The sequence below is a fragment of the Myotis brandtii genome, unplaced genomic scaffold (assembly GCF_000412655.1).
Source record: "Myotis brandtii unplaced genomic scaffold, ASM41265v1 scaffold303, whole genome shotgun sequence".
NCBI classification, from domain to species: Eukaryota; Metazoa; Chordata; class Mammalia; order Chiroptera; family Vespertilionidae; genus Myotis; species Myotis brandtii.
In genome coordinates, this window is record NW_005361573.1 from 987758 (window position 1) to 1015592 (window position 27835).

Below are 27835 nucleotides of genomic sequence, written 5' to 3' on the forward strand. Positions count from 1 at the left end.
GTCTGAGCCTGCATCCTCTCTCCTGGGAGGGGCTGGGTTTGGGGCGCGGAATGAGCTTTCTGCCTGGCTCCCGGCCAAGATCATCTCCTGATCAGAGACTGGCATCCCGCTTGGACCTGAGAGGGGCAGGGGCAGAACCGAGCAAGTTTGGACAAAGGGCCTAAGTACCTATTGACCCTGGATCTGCAATCAGAAGGCAGGACCTAACAGTCACAAGTTGGTGGCTGTTTCTAAATTCTGCATTTCTTGGGGCACATCATTTTAGTAACCAGAGCTCCCATTCACCCTGTGTGCACAGTAACTTTGTGAAGTGAGTGAGGTTGTCCCATCTTACAGACAAGGAAACAGGCTTGGAGAGGGAGGGTGAGTTGCTCAGAGCACACGGCTAAGAAGGGACAGAGTTGAGGACGCACCCCCAGGTCTGTCTGAGCCAGGCTCTGGGCCCTTATGTCACAAACATGCCCTTCCACAGCTACCCAGCGCCATCATTTCAGCATGTGTGTGAGGTATAGTTCCCATTGTACAGATGAGGAAACTGGCCCAGAAGGAGTAAGTGATGTTTCAAGGGTACAGCCGAGTAAAGAGAAACAAGTTCAAGTCTTCTGTCCTGTGAGCCCCTCTGTTTAGCATGGGTGCCCCTAAGGGCATGGTGACAGGTTTGTTCCCCCCAAAGCAGACCTCTCTCCTTTCCTTGCATGTCCCCCTAATACCAGAGAGCCAGTCTCCAGTGGAATGCCTAAAAATCCGGGGGTCGGGTCAGCTGTTGCTTCTCCTCTGGGTTCAGAGGAGCCACATCCCTGCTGTCATGGTCTGCCTGGAGGCTCCCCACATCCTTCCTGTGGAAGAGGCGGCTTCACAATCAGTTTCTGTAGGCAGGCCTGGCTGGTCTGCAAGCTTTGCCTGAGCCGCTGAAGCCACAAAGGCCAGCAGGGGTTGTGGGGCTGGAAGCTCTGTCCAGTGCTAACTCAGGGAGCCACTGTGGAAGCAGGCCAAGAAGGAGCCTTGGGATCCGCCAGAGCTGGGTTCAGATGCGGGTGCTGAGGGGCACCTGTGTGCCAGAGGCAGGGCTGGACTCTGTGGATGTGGCAGTGAACAAGACAGGCCCTGCCCTCCTGGGGCTGACTTTCTAGTACAGGAGACAGCCCCCAACAGACGTTCCGAGTGTAATTAAAAAGATAATTACAGGCTGTGCACCATGGTCTGAAGGAGAGGTACTTTGCAGCACAAGAACATAACAGAGCAGTAACTGCATGCATTACATATCTTAAATTACCTTATGCTTAAGATATGTGAAGGATATGTGCATTTATTTTTATTGATTTTTTTTGAAAGAGAGAGGGAAAGGGGGAGAAAGAGAGGAAGAAAGAAACGTTGATTTGTTGTTCCACTTATTTACGCATTCATTGGTTGCTGCTTGTGTGTGCCCTGACTGAAGATCGAACCTGCAACCTTGGCGTAGGGGGCTGACACTCAAACCAACTGAGCTCCCTGGCCAGGGTGATGAGTAAGCCTTTCAGGTGAAGGTAGGAAGTGAGAAGAGACAGAAGAAAACCATTCCTGGCAGAGGGAACTGCATCTGCGGCTGGAGGGAGCACTGCGAACATGAGTAATGGGAGGACTCGGAGTAGGGGGAGTTCCAAGAGAAAGGAGAACAATGTGGACAGAGCACTTGGTCCTGTCCTAAAAGCGAGAGGGAAGGAGTGGGGAGGACTTGGGGAACATGGAAAGAAGAGGGAGAAGCTCACATTGATGGCTTGTAAATTGCACAGTCTCGGATGAGCATCCCTCTTTACATTCCCAAGTGTCTGGGCTTCAGTTTATTCATACTGGAGATGAAAATTACTCAACCATCAGGATAAACAATGTGAAAACACCCACCACATTAGCCTGCGCTTTACCAGGGCAGGCATCTTATTTTTCCATCTCCCCGATGCCACCTAGGGAAAGCTGGAGACAGGGTTGACCCAGCATGATTTCCTCCAGTTACTAGTAAACCCAACCAGCGCTATCCTGACTCCTTTCTCTCCCCACCTCCACCACTTAATTTTGTTTTGGTTTCCAGAGAGAGCAGGCACTGGCTTCCCGTTGCCATGACGACTGCCATTAAAGGAGCTAGCCATGTGACTCAGAGTTGATAAAGGAAGCAAAGTGACTAACTGCCTTGTTTTCCTGCCTCCAGGCTGGGATTAGGAGACCACTTAATTGGTGGAAAGAAGGCAGGGGCTTGCTGGCCGGAGGGCAGACCCCAGGAAGGAGACAGGAGGAGCCTTTAACACAAGGGCTGAGCTGGGCTTGTTTGGGGAGCTGAACCTCCGGTGCCCTGGAAGGTGATAGGATGGGGGAGGTGGGCTGGACTTTCTAAGAAGGTAGGAGGAAAGTGAGAGAAACCACTGATGTTACTACTGGGATGCCATGGTGATTCCACTTCAACCCAGTGGTTCATAATGAAGGTTCTTAATTTTTCCCCCCAGGTAGGGTTACCAGATGACATACAGGTAGGTCACACAATTAAATTGAATTTCAGATAATGAATAATTTTTAGTATAAGTATACATTGCTGGATCTGGCAGCCTTACCCAGAGGACATCTGGCAATGTGTAGAGACATGGTTGTCACACCTGTGGTTGCTCCTAGCAGGTGATAGGTAGAGGCCAGGGATGCTGCTCCACTTCCTGTAATAACAGGATGGCCCCACCACAAAGGATCCAGCCCACAGTGGCACTGCTGTTGAGATTGAGAAGCCTCTGTGCTGAGCACTGTCTCGAAGGTTCCCCAAGTGTCTCCTTCTTCACTCTTGGGACAGGCAGTCCACAGAGAGGCCAGGATTCAAATCCGACTGTGTCAGGACCTGGAGGATGGCTTCATGACCCAGATTCACCGAGGGCAGTGGTAGGGAGCCATGAGCTTCAGCAGAGTCCCTGGAAACGGCTTGGGTTTAGGTGTGTGCAGGGGAAGGAGATGAGGCAGGAAGATTCCATTAGTTCTAGCTTGTGCAGGGCTGTGAATGCCAGGCTGCATTGTCTGCTCCATTAGACAGTGGGGAGCTATAGAGGACTGATGAGCAAGGAGGGTCTTGTGTAGAATTGTACTTAAGGAATTTTCAGCTGATGGCAGGGACCAGGATGGACCCTTTCTGTTAGTTCTTAGACGAAAACTTCTTCTCTTCTTTCCTCCTTTACTTTCCCTCCTCTCTTCCTCCCCTCCTCCTGTCTCTCCCACTTTCCTTTCCTTCCACAAATATTTATTGACTATCTACTGTGTGCCAGGCACTGTTCTAGGATCTACAGATTGGGAAGTGAGCAAAGCAACATCCCCGTGCACATGCTCTCATGAAGCACACAGTCCAGTTGGGGGTCAGAGAGATAAGCAATCTCTATATATAAAAGCCTAAGTGACTGTTATGACCGAATGACCGGAACGACCGGTCGCTCTGACACGCACTGACCACCAGGGGACAGACGCTCAACGCAGGAGCTACCCCCTGGTGGTCAGTGCACCCCCACAGTGGGAGCGCTGCTCAGCCAGAAGCTAGGGTCACGGCTGGCTGGCGAGTGCAGCTGCGGTGATGGGAGCCTCTCTCGCCTCCATGGCAGTGCTACTGAGCAAGTGGCGGCGGCAGGTGCAGTGGGGCAAGCAGCAGTGGAGCTGTGCCCGGCAAGTGCAGCTGCGGTGACGGGAGCCTCTCCCGCCTCCATGGCAGTGCTACCGAGCAAGCAGCAGCGGCAGCAGGTGCAGTGGGGCAAGCAGCAGTGGAGCTGTGCCCAGTCCGGCTGAGGCTCCTCCCCAGCCTCCTGCTGCTTCGGCAGTCTGACATCCCCCAGGGGTTCCGGATTGCCAGAGGGCACAGGCCAGGCTGAGGGACCCCGCCCATGCACGAATCCATGCACCAGGCCTCTAGTAAATATATGTTAGGAGTGACAAGCACTATGAAGAAATAAAGCTGGGAAGGGCTGGAGAGTGGCGAGAAGGGATCACCAGAGGAGGGTCAGGGATGGCCTCTCTGATGGGGTGACATGAGCAGAAGGAAAGGAGGGAGCCACCCTGATGACTGCAGGAAGAGTGTTCCTAACAGAGGGAACAGCATGTGCAAAGGCCTTGAGTCAAAAATAGCAAGGGGGCCAATGCGGCTGGAGGGAAGTAAAAATGGAGGAGGAGGAGGAAGAGGAGGAGGAGCTGAGGTCAGAGAAGGAGCAGGAAGCTAATCATCCCTCAGAAGCTTTGGCTTTTATTCTGAGCGAATGGGAGCCATGAGAGGGTTTGAGCAAGAGGGGAACATGAACTCACCTATGCTGTAGGCTGCTCAGGCTGCTGGGCAAGCGATCATTGTAGGTAACAAATGGGGGTGGCACAAAGTCATTAGGCTAGAGAGGAAACTTCTGTCTTGTTCTCTGAGCTTCCAATCTTGGGCAGGAAATCACAGCTCTCCCTTTACTCCCCTGCTGGGCCAAGTAGGGGTTCCAGAAATGCTTGCAGAAGGATTCTAGACATCTGGATGGGATATTTTGGGGCTCTCTGCTGCTGGCAGGGTTGACTCAAACCATTTCTGTGCGTTGTGCTTTCAGGCTTAAGACGGCAGAACTTCTCTTTATGAATAATGCAACCATATCTGTCGGTGCATTTTGATATTTTTTTTCCAGGTCTCGGACAATGCAGCTTCCAGGAGCTTCTGATAGTGATGCCTTGGGCTTTAGCCCCCTGGCTCAGTGTGAAAGCAGGTTCTGTCTCCCGTGCACTCTGGCTGGGTCTCCACTGCAGTGACCTCCGAGGGGCTCCGGGAGAGGGGGGTAGCATTTGGTGCTGGTTGGCAGGTAGGAAGGACACTTTTGCCATCACCATGGGGAGTGAGGACACCCGAGTCTTTGTCCCAACTCTGCTCCTACTACCTGTGGCCTCCTAGCAGATCCCCTCTCCCTGTCTCCTTCTCCTGCTTTCTAAGTGGACAAGGTTGGACAAGATCCAGGACTCTAAGAACCTCGAGTCATCTAATTTGGCTGACATCACTCTCTGAGAGCCAAGTCTTTCTGATATTTTCTGTCTTCTGAATTTGCCAAGTCCGTATTTAAGACTTATTAAAACTCAATAGCTGATAAGACTTTTTGGGAGCCTTTACTTCACTTTAAGGAAACCAAGGGCTCCAGCCATTCTAATGGGATAAAGTTTTTTTTAAAACACCATTTACTGAGCATTTTATATGAGTGACCTCATTTAATTATTTCAACACCCCTTGAGGTGGGTAAACACTCTCCCTTGTAGATAAGGAAATTGAGACACAGAGATGGCAAATAATTGGCCTAAGGGAGCGGAGATCATCAATGGCACAGCTTGGGGGGCTGGTTTCAGAACCCTGCTTTTCATCACTCTGGAGCCAAAATCAGTGACCCACATGTGGTTATGAGCTGTCTGAGAGTGGAGTCAGGGAAAGGGCCACCCTTTGAGTTCAGGTCTTGGCCATGCCATCAGTAGCTGCGTGAATCTCTCTGGCTTCAGTTTCCTGGTGCATCTGAGAGTGGGGGCATCACCGACCACACAGCAGTGCGGTGTGCCATCCCTGCCTGCCAGGCATTCAACAGAATTTGTGCTTGGCTCACCCAGTTAGGAGCCAGATAGGCTCAGTTCCATAAGGACATTTTGCTGCCCTTTCTGATCCCACCTGAAGTTGCAGGTGCTCTCAGCATGGGATCTTGTTCTCCCCGGGTAAACCCTGGGCTGGGGGTGCCGTGGCCACAGGAGCAGTGCTGTAGACTGGGAAGGTGTGTTTATGGGATCCAAAGGGACGAGCCCTTGGGTAGGAATCAGGAGGACTGAGTCTTGACTGGCTGTATGGCCATCCGGGGTGGGCAGCTGGATCCTCCCTCTGGGTCCAGTTGCTCATTGGCCCCTTGAGGAAATCCCTCAGCCCAGGAGGTCAGAAACCCCCATGAGCCTGCTGGCCCTGCCACTTAGCCGCTAGGAGCCCCTGGGTGAGGCGGCTGAGAGTGCTGAACTCCAGTGGGGACCAGCGTATTTTTCTTTCTTTTGATAATACAAGAAGATAGGAGATGGGCTATGGCCGGGTAGCTCAGTTGGTTAGAGCATCGTCCCCATAGGCAAGATTTCGGGTTTGATCCCTGGTTAGGGAACGTATAAGAATTAGCCAATGACTGCATAAATAGGGGAAGAGCAAATCTATTAGTATGTTTCTCTCCTCTCGCCTCTCTCTCTCTCTCTCTCTCTCTCTCTCTCCTAGTATGTTTCTCTCCTCTCGCCCACCCCCGCCCCCAAGTATATATATATACTTGATGAATAGCTTTTTGTGCCTTTTCTTTGCAAAATCTTGAAGGAATTCAGATTGTGGGTGTTTACAAAGGACAGGAACAGGTCCTTTTGCAGTAAGGCTCCGTTTAAAAATCAGAGAATTGAAGTCCTAAGAGTTCAAGAGACTTGGTGATGCTTGGGCACTGAGTGAATTCTTCTTTAATTACTTAGTAAATTATGTTTAACTAGTAATTTAGAATTATAGCAACTACCATTTCTTAAACAATGATTTACTTTATCTCATTCAGCCCACAAAGCAGTCTTCCTATAGAGTAGGTACAAATAGAAACTCCTCTTTACTGACGAGGTTAAGAAGCCGGACCAAGGTTACATAGCTGAGAAGCAGCAGAACAAGATAGTTTAGTGAGCTCCATTCATTTCAAGTTGGATAATAACTTGCTCACAAAACTAGCTGGAACAATAAGTAAACATATCAACACAAAGTGAAAAGGAAAAAGAGACACTAAAAATAGGAGTTTGGGGAGGTTTGGATGAGTCCAGCTTCAGGTACAGCTGTATCCAGGTTTTCCAGTGGTGTCATGAGGACCCCCATCTCTCCATCTCTCCGTGCTTCCTGTCTCTGTGTTGGCTTTAGGTTCTGCCCCTCTCTGTGGGGAGGTAGAATGTTTCCCAGCAGCTCTCAGGGCACAATCTGCCAACTTGGCATCACAACAGAAAGAGAGCTGCCCCTTCCCCATGGTTCAAGCAAAAGTCTTAGTTCTCGTTGGACCAGTTTGGCTCAAGTGCTTCTTTGGTGCCAATCACTGTGGGATGGAGTGCTCTGATTGGTCCAGTCTGAGAGGTGAAGTGTGGAGTCAGATCTCTGAGAGCGAAGGGGTCCCAGAGGAGAGTCAAGGGGAAAGGACCAGACAGAGATGGAAACCAGGCAGAGAAGTCACAAATGTCCATCTCAAAGGAGTGAGGGTCCCTGCCTTTGGAGCCCAGCCTCTAACAGTGGACGTATCCACTCTTGTGCTCTGTGCCTGGCTGTGATCCCAGGTGCTGCCTGGGTACCTGTGTGCCAGGTGTCTGCCGGATGAGGGTGAGAGATTTCTACTCGGGGGGTGTACAGAGCCCTGAAATTGTATCAACACTTTGTACTTGGTGTGTGGAGAGGGTATCCTCAGCTATCATTAGTACCTCTAAGTGGTCCACAACCCAAATATCCAAATGCGGTTGAGAACCACCCTGTAATATGCCAGGATACATAGGTCAGCACAATACAGCGCCATGCTCAGAATGAAATGGTGCCTCCTAATTTCTAACCCAGTGAGCCTCCAATGTAACAACCCCTAATGATAATCATAATTAGCATTTATTGGGTACCTACTATGTTCCAGGTCTGCACTGTCCAATGTGAGCCACAAGTCACATGTGCCTACTTATATTTAAATTATGTATAATTAAACCAATAATACTTCCTGTCCTGGGTGGGGGCTCAGTTGGTTAGAATGTCATCCCGTATATCACAAAGGTTGCGGGTTCGATTCCTGTCAAGGCACATACCTAGGTTTCAGGTTCAGTCCCTGGTTGGGGTGCCTGTGGGAGGCACCAGATCTATGTTTCTCACATCATTGTTTCTCTCTCTCTCCCTTCCTTTTCCTCTAAAAATCAATAAAAACATGTCCTCAGGTGAGTATTAAAAAACAAAAACTTTGCCAATTAGCTATGTTTCAAGTACTCAGAAGCCATGTGTGGCTAGTGATTCTTACAGTTGGACAACACGGGGTTAGAGCATTTCCAGAGGTTGTGTCGTGTCCTAGACTTCGTGTTAAATGCTTTACATCCATTAACATATTTAATACTAAAGCCTCAGAGGGGTAGATCCTATTTATTTTCCCGTATTCCAGGGAGTAAAGGAAAACACAGGGAAGTGAAGTCAGGTCACACAACTGGTAGGCGGAGCCAGGATGCTAATCCAGTCTTTAGAGAAGATTCAACTGCTTTTCCTCCTAAGCCTGCGTAGAGGTGGCTGGTCTGTTTTCTGGTTCACGCTGTGTGTGTTTTAAGCAACCATCTGTGAATCTCATTTCTTACTTTCCTATAGCTGCCCGGCCCCCGAAGTCTGGGCAGCCTTCCAGAGAATCTAGGTACGCTTGAGAGTCTGTGTGTATGTTTCTCGTGCATGAGGCCCGTGGGTCTGGAAGTGGGGCGCGTTGCCAGGGGAGCTGCCACACGCAGTGGGCAGCGTACCCAGGAGAAAGCTGTCTGGTCTCCAGGATGTGGGCTGGGAACGTGACACACGGTGCTGTTTTCTCTGGGAGTGGGGGGTGGCCTGGCATTGTCTTCAAGGCCCCGTCATCTCCAGCCGTGACTGCGTGGGAGTGTTGGCCAGAAGGTCCTTCGCCAAGGTGCCCCCAGGCGAATGCTCCAGGATCAGGCACTGGGGGAACCCCCTTTGTCAGGGGCTGTCTGAGGCTCCTGTGCAGGGCGGTGATGGGAGGCCCGTTTATGGGAACCCCATTCTCAGCCCCAGAATACCCCTCTATCCAGGTTGAGACAGGTTGGCCAGTCTGTGTGCTGTTAGGGCACAGTGCTGGCGCCTGTTTGTAGCGCACCAGTAAATGATTAACTGGGGCCAGGGTGGCAGCAGCTGAGTGGGAGGCATTCCCGTCTCCTGCCAGCCCTCCAGCCACAGTGAGGCCAGGTTAGAGGGAGGAGCTGGAGGGAGGAGTTTCCTAACACTCCTGCGATCCACATACCACTGCTTTAGCCTTGATGTCCCCTCCCCTCTCGCTCACTCCCATCACAGGGGTGCAACTGTGGAGGACACTCCTGTGGCTTTGCTTTCGGTATCCGAGGATGTCAGGGCAGGATGGAGGGTTGGGCAGGAGGGTGAGGCAAGGCTGTCCAGGACCTGAGTGAGAGAGTCCAGAGAAGGACGCTCTGAGCCATTGGCCAGTGGTTGCCGAGCTCCTGCCAGATGCCCTCAGGCTCCTCTCTGTGAAGGCCCCAAAGCCCCTGGCAGGCCATGAGCGGGGGGTGTGGAGGTGCCCATCTGGAAGGAGGAGCTTAGCCTTTCTGCTGAAAGGTCCCTGCTGACATCCTCCATTAGTGGCAGAGCGAGGAAGTCTGCTGAAAGGTCGCGATCCCTGCTGACATCCTCCATTAGTGGCAGAGCGAGGAAAGGACATTATTTTTCTTTGATTTTTTTAGAGCAGTTTTAGGTTCACATTAAAAATAGAGTGGTAAGTACAGAGATTTCTCATATACCCCCTATTCCTACACGCACAGCCTCCCCTACTACCAACATCCTGCACCAGAGTGGGTCATTGTTACCCACAGTCCACGGGTACATTTGGGTTCACTGTCAGTGGTGCCCATTCTATGGGTTTTGGCAAATTCATGATGGCATGCGTCCACCACTGTAATATCATACAGAATGGTTTCCCTGCCCTTAAATCCTCTGTGTTCTGCCTGTTCATCCCTCCTTCCCTGCCAACCCCTGGCAACCCTGGTCTTTCAGCTGGCTCCATAGTTTTGCCTTATCCAGAATGTCATATACTTGGAACCACACAGTAGGTCGCCTATTTAGATTAGCTTCTTTCACTCTGTAATAAGCATTTCAGGTTGGACAGGTTTTGTTTGTTTGTTTGTTTGTTTGTTTTTACCACGCATCTCCTTTTGGGAACAGACATGTGACAGAGAGGGAGCTAGGAGGTGCCGGGTGTCCTGGGAGAGATGAGAAATGATGCCTGGGGCAAAGGTGGAGGCTGGCAGGTGCTGCTGGACCCTGGTTCTGGGAGCAGGGAGTTGACTGTGAATGTGACACTCGGCTGACGTGGGCTAAGGGAGCAGGTGCATTGGCCACCTGGCTGCTTGGGTCCCCACTTTGACCTGGGACAGGGGAGTAGGAGACCTTGATTCAAATCCCAGCGTCTTCACAGCCAGATGATCTCTGCCCCTCCCAGATCAGCTGCCTCCGTGGGAAAATGGGACACCTGTGTTGCATGGTGGTTTTGATTCTTTAGGCTCGTGTATGTAAAGCTCCTACTCGGCTTGTGGGAAGCACCTGTGGGTGAACCTACTATGTGCCAAGTTCTGTACAGGGCAGGCAGTCAGGGTTTGAATCTCCATCCTGCCGTTTGCAAGCCACGGGCTCTTGGGCAAGTCATTTAACCTCACCAAGACTCTGTTTCCTTGCCTGTAAGACGGGGAGGGTAACTGTACCCATCTCACCTAATTACCCTGAGGATTAGGTGAAATAATGCCCCTAAGCTCGGTGCCAGCACACAGTGAAAAAACTTTATAAATAAATGCTGGTTGTCATTACATAAAACTTACTATGCGGCTGCTATTGTATTTAATGCTTTTGATGCATTACACCTATGAGGCAAGTACTAATGTCACCCATTTTACTGATGGGAATGCTGAGGCTCAGAGAAGGGATATGATTTGCGCAAGATCACGAGTGCAAGAGCTGGGATTTGAATTCTGGAAGTTTGACTCCAGAACCCAATACTCATAGCCATAAAGGGGGATAGGGGTGGTGATAATGTCAACTTCAGAGGTTTAAGGACGGAATAAAACGAAGGGCGCCAGGTCCTAGAGGATTGGGTGGTTTTTCCAGAGCTGGAGATGGAGGTGGGAAGGGATGGGAATATCAGGTGGATGGGACTGTGCCAGCAAAGGCCAGGTGGAGGTGGAGTCTCCTGGGTCACACAGCGGAATGGCACGTGCAGCCAGAGATCGGCATGTGGGAAGGGGAAGGGAGAGGATTTGGCAGGAAAGGGAGATTGGGCCACACCATGAAAACAGTCACAGCTTGCAGGGTGGCACCATCCTCCCCCAGCCCCTGCATCGTGTCTGTTGGTGTTTAGGCTTGGGAGCTTCCTAAAATATTCCTATTTCCCCCACCCACCATCAGCCCTGCTCCTGCCCCTCCTGCCTCTCACCTCCTGCATGCCTCGCTCATAACAAATTAAAAATAAACAGCCGCCAGCTCTTTCCACGCCGCATTGTCCGTACACTTGTTCCTTCCTCTGAGCTCCAAGGCGGCTCTGTGGGGGCAGTTGCAGGGGCGAGCTTTCCCCTCTGCTTTGAAGTTGGAGAAACCGAGGCCCCAGAGCGTTTCTTTCTACTCGTACTTCAGATCTGGACTGTCACCTCCTTTAGGAAGCCCTCCTGACCTCCCTACCCACCCAATGTCCCATTGATACTTGTTTAATAGAAACAAGAACACTCCTTAATATATTTGTTGATTTTATGTGAGAGGAAAGGAGGGAGGGAGGGAATGGGGGGGGGAGAGAGAGAGAGAGAGAGAGAGAGAAGGAAAAAAAGAGAAATAAACATCCATTTGTTGTGCTACTTATTTATGCATTCATTGGTTGATTCTTGTATGTGCCATGACCAGAGATGGAACCCGCAACCTTGGTGTATGGGGACGATGCCCTGACCAGGGCCAGGTGTGTGCATTTGTTCTCAGGAGCTGGGGTGCCTGCGGAGAGCGGCACAGCCACCCTCAGCTCACCCCTCTAGCCCTAGTGGTTGTCAAGGGGCCTTTGAGTCACCCCCCTCTTTTCCCTAAAGGCTGAGAGTTATTTTTAAAGCCACCCCAAGGCCCCCCAGGCAACCCAATTTAACCATTCTCTCCACCCCTGAGTTTCTTACAAATGTAAGAGTCAGGTTGCCTGGGGGCCTCCCTCTCATAGGCCAGTGCTGGTTCAGCATTACTCACCCACCTGCACTGCCAGGCACCCACCACCTGAGTCAGGGCTGAGGCAGCAAGGCCTCTGAGGAGCAGGTGGCAGCTCGATGATGTTTATTTAAGTCTGCTCTGTGCCACAGGCCCTGTACCGGGTGCTTTAAACCAGGGGGCCCTGTGGGCCAAATCCAGCCTGTTTATGTACTGCTCCTGAGCCAAGAACAGTTTTGACTTTCTCAAAGGGTTGTAAAAACAAAAGAGATTATGCGGCATAGACGGTTATGATTGAAAACAGTTTTGCAGATTGAGCAAATAAAATTTCAGAATGCCTGGTTAAATTTGAATTTCAGAAAAACAACAAATCTTTTCGTGTGTGTTCCATATTTGGTACATATACTAAAAAAAAAAAAAATCCTTTTTTATCTGAAATTTGGATTTCGCTGGGCACCCTGCATTTTATCTGGCAGCCCTAGCTCAAAGCCTGAAATAGTTGCTGTCTGCCTCTTTACAGAAAAAGTTTGCCGACCCCAGGCTTACACATAGCAAACAAGATCAGGTGTCAGAAGGCCTTAGGACACTGCCTGGAGCCGAGGTCCGTAAGCACTGGCTGCTGGTACTAGTGTTATTCATCAGAGTGGTCACCAAACAGATAGTGAGCACTTTCCACGTGCCAGGCACTGTCCTAGGGGCTCAAGATCTACGTGGGAAGACAGACACTAGATGGATAAACCCCCAGAGGTGTGGGAAAGTCAGGCCGAGCGTCAAGCCAGACACTCTATTTTAGACAGGGTGGTCTGAGCCCTCACCCTTTTTTGAGCTCTGTGCATGTTTTGTTTTAAGTTTTTAAAGCAGGAATTTATATTTAGAAACTCTCAAGAGACTTTAAGCAGGCCCAAAGGCGTCCAGGTTTAATAGAAGATCATCCTGAGGCAATGTGTGTTGGTTTCTCCATTACTCAGGCATCTATTTGATCCTTGTTAATGAAACACCCTGATGATTCTTCTCGTTGGGTCCTGGTGATTTCCTCTGACTGCTGCTATCTTTCAGTGGCCATCAGCTCACAAACAGTGAAAAATATATTACCAGAAATAATCATGAAACATCTGCAGATCCAACTCCAATATCCTGTCTGCATTCTTCTTTGAAACCAGGTCCGGTGATTATCAGTTTGAGTAGTGGAGACCTTGGTGAGTGTCATCTGCAAAGACTGGTATCATCTGCAGCTCTTTCAGACAGAAACCAGAAAACACCCTTCGAGACAAAACACCCAGAGCTCTGCACACGTTTTTAGGAAATTCTCACATAGCAGCCCTGAGAGGTGGTGTGGGTTTCACCCCCATTTCACAGATGAGGAGACTGAGGCCTGAAGTCACCCAGCCAATGGCTTAACTGGAGTTTGAACTGGGCCTGGTGGCTCTCAAGCTCATGTTCTTACTCAGTGCACTAGTGCCTCCCTTTAGATGGTGCCAATCTGTTCTGGGTCCTTTGAGGCCCTCGGCCTGCATTTTCCACAATCCTTTTGATAGCCCTGAACACTGGGCCATGTTATTTCCTTTCGAAGATTAGAGAGCATGAACACAGCTGGGTGGAGAGGAGTAGCAAGTTCGTTTGGGACCTGGCAGGGTTCAAGGTGGGCAGCATGAGGATACCTGGGTGTGGGCAGGTGGCAGATATGAGGAGGGGAGTAGACGGGGCAAGCCTGGGAGCCCCAGGAGCCTTCCTTCCTGCTTTGCATATTGGCCAGGATTTCCCTGCCTGAGATTAATCCTCCTTTTATGTTGTTTAAATATTTGCAGGAAGAGGGAGGGATGGCGGGAGGGCGGGGCTGGTTTCCAAAGGTTTGCAGGGTGGGACTGGAGATGGGGTGGGCATGCGCTCTGAGGTCTGACGTGGAGGGGCGGGGCCAGGCCAGGCCCGCAGGCCAGTGAGGCCTTGATTTGGAACATCCATTGTGGGCCAGGGTGTGGACTGAATAGTTACTGTAGACTCAAGAGTCCCTACAGTTTGTAGAATTCCTACCAGGTGCCTGGTGCAGGTACTGTCTCCATGATCTCCTTCAAGCCTCTCATTACCCCTGTGAGGTAGGGGTGCTGTTGTCTCCATTTTGCAGATGGGGAACCTGGTCCAGCATCATGCGGATGGTGAATGGCCCAGGGTTTGAGCTCAGGTCAGTGACTCCACATTCTGAGCTCTTAGCCCCTTTCAGCTGCCTCCTGACATCTTGTCCTTAACATGGCTCAGTGTTCAGGGCTAATCTAGGTCCAAACGGATGTTCAATGAGAGCCCCATCATTGAAGCAGCTGTTGGCAGACTCCTGAGAATGGGTGCCAGAGGAGGATAAAAGCTTCTTGACCATTTCGACTTTTGAGGTCCCCTCTTCCCCCACAGGAAGTGGTGGGCGGAGTCAGATCCTGACTCCCAGGTCCGTGCTTCTTTTGGTCCCTAAGTTCGGAGAGACTGAGGAATCCCTTCTCACAGGTTTCTCACCACCTTGGGATTTCAGAGGGCCTGACCCAGTACAGGGCGGGGCAGGCGGCGGAGCTCCAGGTCGGGCCCTCAGACAGATCTGGGTTCAGATCCCAAGTGGGCCCCTTCCTGGCTGTTTGCCCTTCGGGCAAACTGCATAAACTCTCTGAGCCTCAGTTTATCTATCTTTTAAATGGGAAAATAATGCTTTTGTGAGGATTAAAGAAAATGTTCTATACAAAGCACCTGGTGCATAGGAGGCACTCAGTAAGCGTTCTCTCTACTGTAAGCTGGGAAGTAACAAAAGCATTGGTTCTGAATGGCCTCCAGACAAACAAAGGTCTGAATCCCGCCTCCTCTGCATGACCTTTTGTTGGGTGATCTTTCTGTGTCTCAGTTTCCCCATCTGTAAAATGGGGAACAAAGACCCCCGGTCTGAATCCCGCCTCCTCTGCGTGACCTTTTGTTGGGTGATCTAATCTTTCTGTGTCTCAGTTTCCCCATCTGTAAAATGGGAATAATTCGGGAAACTACCTCATTAAGGTTGTGCCTACAATCAGTCCCTGGAGCATGGTGAATGCTCAGAAAACAAACAAAATGAAACCTGAACTTCAGTGTCATAAAACTCCCGACTGTTTGCTAGCCCAGCCTGCCTTTTCACATGTAACAGCACATTGAATCCTCATCACAGCCCACAGGATGATCGGTCCGCTTATGGAAGAGGAAACAGACACCAGCAGGGGTGCATTACTTGGCTGGGCTCACCTAGGACTGAGTGCCCGAGCTGGGATGTAAATGGAGGTCTGTGTGACTCTGAAGGCACCAACCACAGCGTTGCCTCTGTGCTTCCTGAATGGGGCGTGGTTTCTGGGCCAAAGCTTAGAAAACCACACAGGTTGCCAGGAGCCGGGATGCCACATTGCTTTCGCCCCCATCTCCAGACCACCTCCAGGTCCTTCAGAAATGCTGACCAAGTTCAAGCCCATGGCTGGGAGGCTGAGGGGGAAAGGTGGTTGAGCTGAATTTCGGAGGTTCTGTGGCTGCCTGGCCCTCTGCCCTTGCTCACAGGTCTGTGTGGTCTGTCCCCTGGGATGGGGAGCAGCATCTTTCGTCCTGCAGTGAGGCAGTGCAGTCTTCTGTTAGACTCTCAGTGACCTTCTGGGGAAGGCGCCCATCCGCATTGCCTTTTTAATCTCCTCTCCTGGCCTCAGGCTCAGCTTGTTATTAACTAGGACGAGGTTCTAGCCCACGGCTGGCAGCCAGCGGGGTGGTAGGGGGAGTCCTCACTTGCTGGAACCCTTGGTGCTGCAGTCCCACCTGCATCACCCACTGCCTGAGATCCATCCCCAGGACAGGAGGCCTGGGGCCAGACAGCCGCGGGCTCCTCCCTGTAGCACTTACCGGCTGTGTGGCTGAGAGAGGGGTTGCCCTTCCTGAGATTCAGGATCCACAACGGTAAACAGCCTGCTCTGCTTTGCAGTGTGGACTGGACACAGCGAGTGTAGTCAAGGTGCCACTAGGAAGCAGATGGTTCCCCCAAACGGAGTAAATTAAGGTGACTTTAATAAAGGGGCTATTGACGGAGGCGAGGGATGCCGGGAGACAAGGAAGGGGGCAGCACCCCGCGACTGTTAATGGGGGCAAGGAGGACCAGAAACCGGCGAGGGAGAAGCCAGGAGAGGGGGGCTGGCTGTGTGGGAGGGTCCCTGGACAGGAGCTCTGACTGCTCCGGCTCTTCCTTAAGGATTGTGGGAGATCATTTAAGATCCTCCCCGCTCCTCTTCTTTCCCTACTTTCCCCCTCCTCCTCCTTCCCCTCCAGTCTTCTACTGCAGTCCGAGTGCTTGAGAATCACCTGGAAGGCTTGATAAACACCATCTGATTCAGTGGGTCTGGGTGAGCTTAAGCAATAGTGTTTGAACCCGTTCCCAGCTGGTGCTGGGCTGCTGGATCCTGCATCTCTCTTAGCTTGTCCTGCCTCGGGCCTCACTGGAGGGGCTTCCCGTCCAGTGAAAGCTGCCCTGTCAGGACCGGATCCCTGTCTGGCACATCAGAGGTGCTTGAGAAGGATTTGTTGAGTGACTGAATCTGGTAGGGAAAGCATGTAGCCTGGGAGTCAGACGCAGGCTGGAGTTCTGTCTCCACTCTGGGCCGGCTCCCCTTCTCTGGGTGAGTCGCTTCACTTCCCCGAGCCTCTGTTTCCCCAAATAAGATCACAGATCCAGCTGGCAAGTGACGACTAGGGATTTGAAACCAGGTCTGCCAGCTTCCAGGGCTGAGCTTTTACACAGCACCCTCCTGATTCTTTTATATACCTGTTTTGTTCATTCGTTCGTTCATTCATTCATCCACTCATTTAGAAAATATTTATTGAGCACTTACTGTGTGCACCAGGCACTGTTCTTACTATGCACCAGGCCCCATGGGCACAGCAGCGAACAAGGCAGACCAGGCCCTGCCCTCGGGCATGTATATTCTAGAAGAAGGAGGCAGACAGTAACAACACTTGGGATGGGAATAGTGTGAGTGTTCTTTCTAGAATGAGATGGATGGAGGCGGGAGGGCTGCCTCAGATGATGTGGTCAGGGAAGGAGATGACATCTTGGGTGACACCTGAGAAAAAGCCTGCCATACAAGGAGCCTGAAAGAATGATGCAGTAAAATGTGAAGGGTGCAGCTATCCCAGGCCACAGGCCTTGGATCTACAGAAGACATGGTGCTTAGGGTGTAGAAGGGAAGCAGTTATCAAAATTCTCCAGACAGCCTGGGAAGGCCCCAGGGGTGTCTGCACCCCAGGTCGCATTGGGGTCTCCCCTCCAGCTGCCTCTGCCTTCCAGGTGAAGCAGATCATGGAGGAGGCCGTCACACGGAAGTTTGTCCACGAAGACAGCAGCCACATCATCTCCTTCTGTGGTGAGTCTGTGGCCCGTGGCCTTGAACAGTGGCTTCTTCCTCTGTGGGCTGCCTTGGGGAGGGCATGTTTGAGCAAGAATTCTCACCTCATGTTTTTTTTTTTTTTTTTTTTGCTTTGTAACTTTGAAGGTATTTTTGGATTCCTTCATTAGGGAATTGGGAAATACAGAAAAGTTTAGAGAGGAAATTAAGCATAACCTCTGGACCCCATGAAGCGGGAATCATGGTTAACATTGGAGGCCTGGCTTCCCCTGCTGTGGGCTCAGTTCACACTGACCCTGTCCCATGCGACAGGGGTCCTGCATCTGAGGAATGGACTCAAGTCCTTTCCTCACTCTGCCTATGGCTGGTGCCAAGTAAAAGGAGGGGACGGATGGGGACTTTTAAAAAACGGAATGAAGAGCTGTGGACACATCCTGAGGTCCTGAGGGATCCTGTCTAGCTGGCTCAGCAAAGGAGGCAGGACCAGCGCTCAGAGCGTGACTCACTGCTCTCCTTGAACCAGCTCTGCTCACAAGGTTCCCGAAATAACCTCACTGCCAGGTTCTTACTGTGCATTCCAAATGGCTAGAGGGACACGTGTTTTGCGTGTCCCTGAAATCAGGATTCAGCTCATAATCAATGTGTACATACAAGCAGACGTGTTTCTTTTTTTCTCCCCCAAAAGCTATTACACGATTGGAGTGTCTCGTAATGAAGGACATGCTGTAATTTCCCTCTCCTGGTCTTAGCTCCATGAAGCTCTGTTCAGATGACTGGGGACACCACCAGGGTCCTGTTATAATGTTATCATGTCAGCTGTTCCTGGAGTCTCAATAGTGATGATGATGATGATGATGATGATGTGACTCCTTAACACAGATGACACTCAACAGTCCTGTGGTCCAGTCTCCCCTCCCCCATTAACAGGAGGAATAGGTAACAGTCGGAAAGCACTCATAGGTCCCCGGCTCTGTGCTAAGTGCTTTTCATGCATTTTTCCCACCTCATCCGAACAGCAACCTTGTGAGGTTAATGTTCATACTGTCCCCATTTTACAGCTGAGGAAATAGACTCAGGAAGGGGGAGTCATTGCCTAAGTCACGCAGCTGGGGAGGGGCTGGGAGAGGATGTGAGAGAGGCGGTCTGACCTTGGGCTGTGAGTGTGGGTTAACCACTAAGCTCTCCTTCTCTCTTTTGAGGGGGTTGAAGGTGGAGAGGCATACATGCTTTTCCCTGTGATTCTGGGGGGGCCCCCCCGCTTTCCCAGGTGCCCGTGTGACTGAGCTGGGTGCTGGGGAGCATGGGCAGGGCAGGGCCTGCTGACCATTGTCTCTGCAGCGGCTGTGGAGGCCTGCGTCTTGCACGGGCTGCGGCGGCGGGCGGCTGGCTTCCTGCGCAGCAACAAGATCGCGGCTCTCTTCATGAAGGTGGGCAAGAGCTTCCCGCCAGCTGACGAGCTGAGCCGCAAGGTCCAGGACCTGGAGCAGCTGATAGAGAACGCGTGAGTGCAGAGCATGGTGTACAGGCTGGGGGAGTCCCCCAGACAGTCCATGCTCTTCCCCGGGCTCTGTGAGAGCTCCGGCCTCCCAGCACTCCCTCCGCTCTCCTTTCTGCTCCTCTGACCCGTCAGACTCTTTTCCACCCCAGGGCCTTTGCTTATGCTGTGTCCTCCACCTGGTTCTCATCCCTCATCTTCCATGGCTGGTTCCTTGTCATAGTCAGGCCTTCCCCTAGCTAAGGGTAAATTCCAACCCTCATCCCATTTCTCTTTCATATCATCTTGTTTATTTTCTTCACAATTGTTATCACCATCTATAGTTATTCATTCATTTGTTTGTTTACTATTTACTTGATTATTGTCTGTCTCCCCTTTTTGCCTGAACTCCATGAAGACAGGCAACTACATCTGTGTTATTCCCCATATGTCCCCAGCGTCTGGGAGAGCCTAGCACCTGGTAAATACCCAAGAAACAGGTGTTGAATGAGTAAGTGCCTCCTGTGAGCTAAGCCCTCTTCTAAATGCAGCAAGGCCAACGTTTAATAGAACCAGTGTGGTCTTGTCCACATGGGCCTCTGGTTAAAACTCACATTGAGGCAACCACCAAAGGGGAGAGGTGGCTTCACACGCTCGTCTTGGTGGCTGATTGTATGTGTTGGGGTGGGGAGAGGGAGGCTCATGGCCTGAGTGTTTGTACGTAAGTGCCTCCTGCCAGTGTCACTCCCAGAGTTCCCACCTGGAGCCTGGTCAGGGATGGCAAATAAGTTGCAACTCCAGTGGCTCCTGGTGGCTGCCCGAGGACCGTGTTATGAAAGATTCTGCAGCTGTGATTGGGCTTCTTGGGAAAGAGTGCATGGATTGATTAGCCATGTCTGTTACGGGCAAGGGAAGGGAGAGAGATATATGCATGCCATGTGTTTACCATCTCTGCCACCGGTGGTCACTCTACTTCACTGGATGAGTAGTGGCCCTTTTCTTGACCTTCAGGCCCTGCCTGCCCAGGGCTGCTGACCAGAACTGCATGATGGGCAGGGCTCTAGATCTGGCATTGCCAGCTCCCATTTGGCATCTGAATCCCCAGCTATTTGGTCTTCAGGAGCCTCTAGTCCAGTGGTTCTCAACCTTCTGGCCCTTTAAATACAGTTCCTCATGTTGTGACCCAGCCATAAAAGTATTTTCGTTGCTACTTCATAACTGTAATGTTGCTACTGTTATGAATCGTAATGTAAATATCTGATATGCAGGATGGTCTTAGGCGACCCCTGTGAAAGGGTCGTTCGACCGCCAAAGGGGTTGCGACCCACAGGTTGAGAACCGCTGCTCTGGTCCATCTGCTAAATCTCCAGATGCTGCTGATAAATTTCTTAAAGGGATGGGTTTCCATGGGGCTTCCATAATACTGGGAGTGACTTGTTAATGGAGGAATTCAAGATGCCCATAGCAGGTGGTAAAGGAGCGCCATCATTCATTCATACAATCATGCATTTATGAATAGCTATACTGAGCCCCTCCTACATGACAGGCACTGTGCTAGGCCCTGACATGAAGAGGAACCGTTCTTACCCTGGGGTAGACTCTCAGGAAGTATTGTATTTAAAAAATAATTGCATCACTTAGTTCATGCCCTGATGGTCACAGTGTGGAGGGGAAGACAGAAGAGTGAGCAGGAAGTTATGCTTCAGAGTCATAAGGGCACAGAGGAGAGCCCCTCCCCCAGTTCTGGCTGGTCTGAGAGGGCTTCTACAGGAGGGGAACGTCCTCACTGAGACCTAAAGAGTGAGAAGGGGTGAGCCTGGAATGGGATAGGGAGGGAAAGCAGGAACAAGCAGCTCATGGAAAGTCCTCAGATGAGAGCCTGGCAGCCTCAGAGATCTGCAGATTTCTCTGTCTAGCTAGATCATGGGGTCAGAAAGGAGAGTAGTAAGGGGATGGATGGAGAGGTGATCAGGAGAAAGGTCACGGAGCGCCCTGTCTGTCATGTGAAGCTTGCGTTTCAAGGGCAGTCAGGAGCCACTGAAGGATCTATAATCCAAGACTCTCCTTGACCAGCACTCCTTTCTAGGAGAGAGAGAGAGAGAGAGAGAGAGAGAGAGAGAGAGAGAGAGAGATTGAGAGAGAGAAATATCAGTATGATATTCTAGCTTACCCATCAACAGTGTATGAACTTGTCTCTTTACCACGTCTTCACTCTCACTGGGTATTATTTTTTTTCAACTCTTTACCCATTTGCCAAGAGCAATATGGTTTTAGTTGCCATTTCTTTATTTCCTAGATAGGTTGACCATTTTCCCATTTGCATATTGATCCTCTTGGATTTTCCTTTTTGGTGAATATCTTTTCTCCTTCCTTACTGGTCTCAAAGGCGAAACCAGATCCAGGGCCTCCAGGAGAATGTGCGGAAGCTGCCGAAGCTACCCAACCTGTCCCCACTTGCCATCAAGCACCTGTGGATCCGCACGGCCTTGTTTGAGAAGGTCCTGGACAAAATTGTGCATTACCTTGTGGAAAACAGCAGGTGAGCGGGAAAGACCAGACACCTGGGTGCACTCTGCCTCCACCTGCTGGCAGTCTTGGAAATTGCACCCCTTGCACAAAGCCACTTTCTTTTTGCCGCCTTGATGTGCACTTGATTTAAAGGTACTAAATACAGGTCGTCTGGACATTTGAATCTGAACTGGCCTAGATTAGAACCTTGGGAAGATTCAGGTGTTTAGTAGCAGTGCGGGGTCTTCGCATTTGGAATGAGTTATTGAGATTTTGGTGATCTTTCTTCTCCAGCGAGTTAAGCCCATAGTCTACTCGCCGCCAACCATATGGCTGTAGGGAAATCACTTAGCTGCTCTGTGCCTGTTTTCTCTTTTGGTAAGTGGGATAGGGATTGCTGCCACTTCGAAGAAGAGATGAGAAAGGGAGTTAGTCATTTTGGAAGTGAATAATGACTCTTTCTACATCTTCTCTCCTGGCTGGCCTAGATTAGAACCTTGGGAAGATTCAGGTGTTTAGTAGCAGTGCGGGGTCTTCGCATTTGGAATGAGTTATTGAGATTTTGGTGATCTTTCTTCTCCAGCGAGTTAAGCCCATAGTCTACTCGCCGCCAACCATATGGCTGTAGGGAAATCACTTAGCTGCTCTGTGCCTCTTTTCTCTTTTGGTAAGTGGGATAGAGATTGCTGCCACTTCGGAGAAGAGATGAGAAAGGGAGTTAGTCATTTTGAAAGTGAATAATGACTCTTTCTACATCTTCTCTCCTGGCTCAGAATTACCTGATGTAAAGGGTTTATAGTATGAGTCCTCTTGGCAAGCATTTATCCCTGTATTCATGTATTCATTCAAATAAGTATTTAGTGATCATCTACTATGTGCCAGGCACTAACCTAGATGCTGGGGATATATTGCTTCTACCTGTCATATTATGCCAAAAGCAGTGGGGAGCCCTGAAGAATATATAGTTTGAGATTCCTCGTGGCCAGTACTCCTTTCCAGCCAGAGAGAGAGAGAAATATCTAATAATCTCCCCATCTTTTGGGATATGAAAGTGCCTGTTTAGCTTAACTACATCTTCACACACAGTGGATATTAGGTAATAAAAGAATAGATTTTATTCTTTGCCTGTTTGCTAGGAAAATATGTATGAAAGTACAGAGCAAGGTTCTTTCCCTCATGAAGCTGACATTGTAACAGGGAAATAGTCAAGTAGTAATTTAATAATATGTGGTGAGTGTTCCAAGACAAGAGGGTGGTGTCTCACCTCCTCCCGGTGCTTATGGAAAGTGTCCTGGAAGGTATGACAGTTAAGCTTCCTTTTGAAGGGTGTGTAGGCATTAACCAGGTGAAGGGAGTGGGGAAGAGTGTTCCCAGCAGAGGGAACAGCAGGTACAGAGGCCTTGAGGCAGGAGAGGAACTGAAAGAAATCCCGGCTCTGAGGCTGCAGTTAATCTCTTCACCTTCTTGTAAATTGTAACACGTCTCTGTCCCCTGCCCTGTCCCCAGGGCCTCTGAGGTTACTGCCTGTGGTGTGTGACCTTGTGTTTTCCTACTGAATATGTCAGTCAAAAAGAATGAGTAATGATTTGAGCATCAATGCTAACCTGCTGTTGCTTCATTAAACTTTTTATTTTGAATTTTAGATTCACACAGAAGTTGCAACATTATTACAGAGAGTTCTTGCCTCCCCCAATGATAGCATTCTACACAACCAGAGTACAAGACCCAAAACAAGAAGTTGCCATTGGTACAACACTGTTAACTAAACTATAAGCTTTATTTGCATTTCACCAGTTTTTACATATACTCATGTTTTTGCTATGTAGTTCTCTGAAATGTTAAAACATGTGTTGTTTCATATAAACATCACCACACTCAGGATGAAGAACTGTCCGACAGAAACCCATCACCTTAAAGAAACTTTTTCAGGTACCTGTACAGTCACACCTTGCTCCCAGGCCTCCCTGATGTCTTTTCAGGCACCATTTCCAAGGTCACTTAACTGCCAATTTTTGGAAGGGACACGGAATGGTGGAATGGAAAATGTCTCGAAGCATTATCTTTATATCTGACACTAAACTGTATAAACTTGATGTTGAGCATGCCTGGGGCGTGTCAGTTATGCCTCAACCAATACTCTGGTTGGTAGAAGGTTTCTTTGGGGTAAAATTACAATGGTGCTGCAGCAATTTAGTGAGAAATTCCTGGTGTCAGCATTGGTGCTGTTGCTGTACCTGCAGGTCAACATTTCATCCTCCCAACAGCCTGGATAGATGCGTCTGTCATTCTTTACATTTTGCATAGAAGCTCAGGGGGTAATCCCCTGCCCTGGGGCACACAGCGCGGGAGAGAGTAGCCGAGATGGGCTCCCCTTTGGTCTATCTGACTCTAGATCCTTTGCCCTTCATCCCCGACTATGGGATGGAAAGAACCAAGCCATCTGGGTGTGGCCTCCAGCAAGTCACTTACCCTCCCTGGGACTGAAATCCGTCAGGAGGTCAGAACAAGGTCCTTTCCAACTCTGAAACTCTGTTATCTTTAGACTATCTAAGGTTTGCACAGACTTACACACCACTACACAACTCAAACAAAGACTGAAAACATTCAGCACAAACACTGTATATGAAGGCTTCTCCTGTCATTTTGAAGAGCCAGAATCCAGGGGTGTGTGTCAGGCCAGCATTGTCCACATTAGTTATCTGGACAGGAAGGCCTGTTCCTACAGCCTTTTGGGACAAGGACAGCTGAAAAGCATTTTATCGCCTCAATAATATTAGAGGGGTAGATATCATCTGTGCCTCCTAATGACTTCCTGTCTGAAATGGAAGATGCGGTAGAAGCAGACAAAACCAGGCAGGCCTCAGCAGTCTTCTAATTATTCCCATTACCTCATTAAGGCTTTTATTACAGTCGTGTATTAAGCAGTGACATGCTCAGCCCCAGAAAGGGTAAGTGACTTGCTGGAGTGACTGTGCTAAAATCAGTGCCTTACATCTGTTGTCTCTCTTGAAAGTCCTTCCAAAAACCCTATGCGATACATTATCATCTTCCTGTTAGGGATGGGGCAGCTGAGGCTTACAGAGGTAACCGCGTGACAAGAGCGAGAGTGAACCCATCCTGTCTGCTTTTAACCACCAGGCCATGGTACACCCTCTGCTGGTCACTTCCCAAACCTGCATGTTCTTTCCTCTCTTGCTAGTAAATACTACGAAAAGGAAGCACTCCTGATGGACCCTGTGGATGGCCCCATCCTTGCGTCTTTGTTGGGTGAGTGTGCAGCGCTCTGAGCTCCCTGTGACTCTGTAGTCTCCGCGCACAGGGCCCCTCCTAAGGGCCTCGCTCACCTCCCTCCAGCCTCCCCCATCAAACTCACTTGTTCCCTGTCTGTTGCTCCCAGGGTCTTGTGTCTCGCCTTAGCAGGACTCTGGGGTATCCTAGCTGACCAGAGGAGAGGGATAGTGCAATGGGTGGCCCACCTGGTGGTAGACGGGAGGGCAGGCTTTCAGGGGCCAAGGATTACCAGCCCCTCTGCTCTGCAGTGGGGCCCTGTGCCTTGGAATACACCAAGATGAAGACGGCGGATCACTTCTGGACCGACCCCTCTGCCGACGAGCTCGTCCAGAGGCACCGCATCCACAGCTCGCACCTGCGACAGGACTCGCCCACCAAGCGCCCCGCCCTCTGCGTGAGTGGGGTGGGCAGTGAGACCCTGTGGGGGAATCAGGCCGAGTTCCTGACTGGGCGTGGGGGCAGGGGGTGGAGTGGGGCCTTGACGGTCACTCCAGCCTCATCCTCTACCTCCGCGCACACCGCCAGATCCAGAAGAGGCTTTCGAGTGGCAGCATGGATGACCGCCCATCCCTCTCCGCCCGCGACTATGTGGAGTCCCTGCACCAGAACTCCAGGGCCACCCTGCTCTATGGCAAGAACAACGTTCTCGTTCAGCCGGTGAGAGCTCATCGTGGGCCCAGATCTTCCACTGGGGGTCTGGCTCCATGTTATAGAGAAGTTCCCTTTGGCTCTAGGTTGCTCATTCATTCATCCACCCACCTACTCACCCATCTATTCATTCATCTGCCAGTATTTTCTCTATCCATTCATTCATCCATATGCTGCCATTTCCTTCATTCATGCATCCACATGCCGGTATTTCCTTCTATCAAATCCATCCATGCATCCACCCATATGTCAATATCGCCAGCCAGCCTATCACTTCTCTTGCAGTGTCTATAGCCACCATCCTTCTGTTCCTGCACTTCCCACCATCCCTTCATCCATCTTCCTGTATTTATATCCACTCACCCATCCATCCATCCATTTGTCCATTTATTTTCTAGTCCATCTGTCCATCTACCTTTTCATCCAGCCATCTCTTCATTCATTCTCTCGTTGCCACTCATTCAGCACACCTTTATACAGAACCTGCTAAGTGTTAGATGCTTAGGATAGCAAGATAAACATCTTCATAGTTAATATTGATTAAGCACTTCCTATGTGTCGGGCACTGTGCTAAGTGCTTTTAATTCTACCAACTCATTTAAACTTCACAACAACCATTTGAGGCCAGTGTTGTTATCATAGCTGATTACACTGAGGCCCATGAGGGCAGAGTAAGGCACAGAGTTATTATTTGAATTCAGCATGGCTGGTGCCAGAAGTTGCCACTTACCAGTCACCCTCTGTGCCCTGCACTGGGCCAGGCCCCAGGAATAGCGATGAGCAGGCATATGGTGCCCCTTCCCTCATGGGAATTCTCCTTTGCTGTCCCCTTCCCGGGAACACTAGGGTCAGTATAGTGTTTGGGCTCAGCTGAGAGGAAGCAGAGGGACAGCTGTTGGCCACCCATCTCTGTGGTCACCGTTACAATCACTGGGTGACCCTGAGTAAGTCACTCCTCAGCATCCACATCATAGTGGGTACAGCACCCTATTTCCTGAGACCTAAGAAGCATCAATTTAAGATGCACCGTTTTTTATATAACTATCAGGAAATTGAAAGTGCTATTAAATTATATACTGTGTTTTCTCTCTACTTGAAACTCTTCTTTTATGTGTTTTGAAAGCTCTTTGAGATTTATTTGGATATAGTTTTTATAAATGCCAGGCCTCCTTCCAAGAACTTTTCTCCACATGTGCAGTAACCACCATGCACAACACTTAATTGAAATAACAATATGAACAGCTGTGACTGAGTGTACATGAGTCAGGCAATGATAACAGCATCCCAGTGGTGAGATGCTGCTGATCATAAGATGCATCCTCGTATTCAGGCACATTGAAATGTGAAAGACAGATGCGCATCTTAGAATGGATGAAAGACTGCAACTGTGCTCCCTTGGTGGGGCTGCAGGCTTGGGTGGTTCAGTTGAGACATGTGACCCTGAGTCATACTGGATACATACCAGGTGCTCAGGAAATATTAGTTGTTGGTCTACAAATGTTGTTGAGGTGAATTTGGTGGAGGAGCTGCCGCCTCTATGGGTGAGGCTTAGAGACACCCCTCTCCAGTCCCTTCCCCACTTGGGATACAGTATAGCAGGTGGGAAGCTCTGCAGGCAGATTGGGAAGCCAGAGGCTCAGGCTGCTGGGCGGGGAGGATGCCTAGGGTATTTGGGGAGGGGCTTCTGGGTAATGTCTGGGGGAGCAGACAGAGGTTAGCTGCAATTTTTTTCTCCCTTAAGACTGGCTAAAATGATGGTGGGTAAGTGTCTTCTGCTTTGAAAAAGGTGATGTTGAGAGGGACAGAGCTCCTCCTTGCTTCTAAAGAATTCCCAGGTCCACCCTTGCAGCAGGGCCCTGGACCTCAGAAGGGAGGTGAGGGTATGAAAGTGCGAGGGGCAGGCAGCTCTCACAGCTGGGTCTACTAGTATAACACCCATCCTGGGTGGTTGGCTGCAATAGCCTTGGCCACGTAGAAGGAGGTTCAGGGTCTTCCAAATAGCCATGACCTTGGAGGGAATGCCCCAACCTCTTGGTTCCGGTTATGTGTCCTTGAGTCCAATGGACCATGTTAACTGTTCACTCTGGCACTACAACCAAGTCTGAGTCCTTCTCTCTCTACAGAGGGATGACATGGAGGCTGTCCCAGGGTACCTGTCCCTGCACCAGACTGCTGACCTCATGACCCTGAAGTGGACACCCAACCAGCTGATGAATGGGTCTGTGGGAGATCTGGACTATGAGAAGAGGTAGGGTGCCAGGTCCCTCCCCTCCCCTTGGCACAAGGAAGTTTGTGCCCTGTCCCTTGTGCCCTGCCCCTACCTGCTGCTCCATCTGGTTGTTACAGCCGCTTGGCCCAGCCTCCCTACGGCAGTGGCCTCATGGGTAACTCAAGAACTTGGGAGGATCCAGTAACCGACTGGAAGAATCTTAGGGTGTGGGAACTAGTCAGAGCCGTGGCCAAAACACCCACCCAGAAATATCTTTTTTTTTTAAATATATTTCTTTATTGATTCAGAGAGGAAGGGTGAAGGAGAGAGAGATAGAAACATCAATGATGAGAGAGAATCATTGATTGGCTGCCTCCTGCACACTCCCTACTGGGGATTGAGCCCGC

The 27835-nt window shown here is 50.3% G+C and overlaps 1 protein-coding gene across 1 annotated transcript in view; it reads left to right on the forward strand.

The window, feature by feature from the left end:
* Positions 1-3586: 3586 nt before the first annotated feature.
* Positions 3587-27835, forward strand: part of SGSM1 (small G protein signaling modulator 1) — a 51663-nt gene continuing 27414 nt past the window's right edge. Inside the window, exons 1-9 of the mRNA XM_014542420.1 lie at positions 3587-3669; positions 4709-4808; positions 17241-17316; positions 18637-18799; positions 21159-21311; positions 24480-24547; positions 24820-24965; positions 25097-25228; positions 27343-27467. Of these exons, the coding sequence (XP_014397906.1) occupies positions 3587-3669; positions 4709-4808; positions 17241-17316; positions 18637-18799; positions 21159-21311; positions 24480-24547; positions 24820-24965; positions 25097-25228; positions 27343-27467 (1046 nt within the window). The remainder of the gene's footprint in view (positions 3670-4708; positions 4809-17240; positions 17317-18636; positions 18800-21158; positions 21312-24479; positions 24548-24819; positions 24966-25096; positions 25229-27342; positions 27468-27835) is intronic.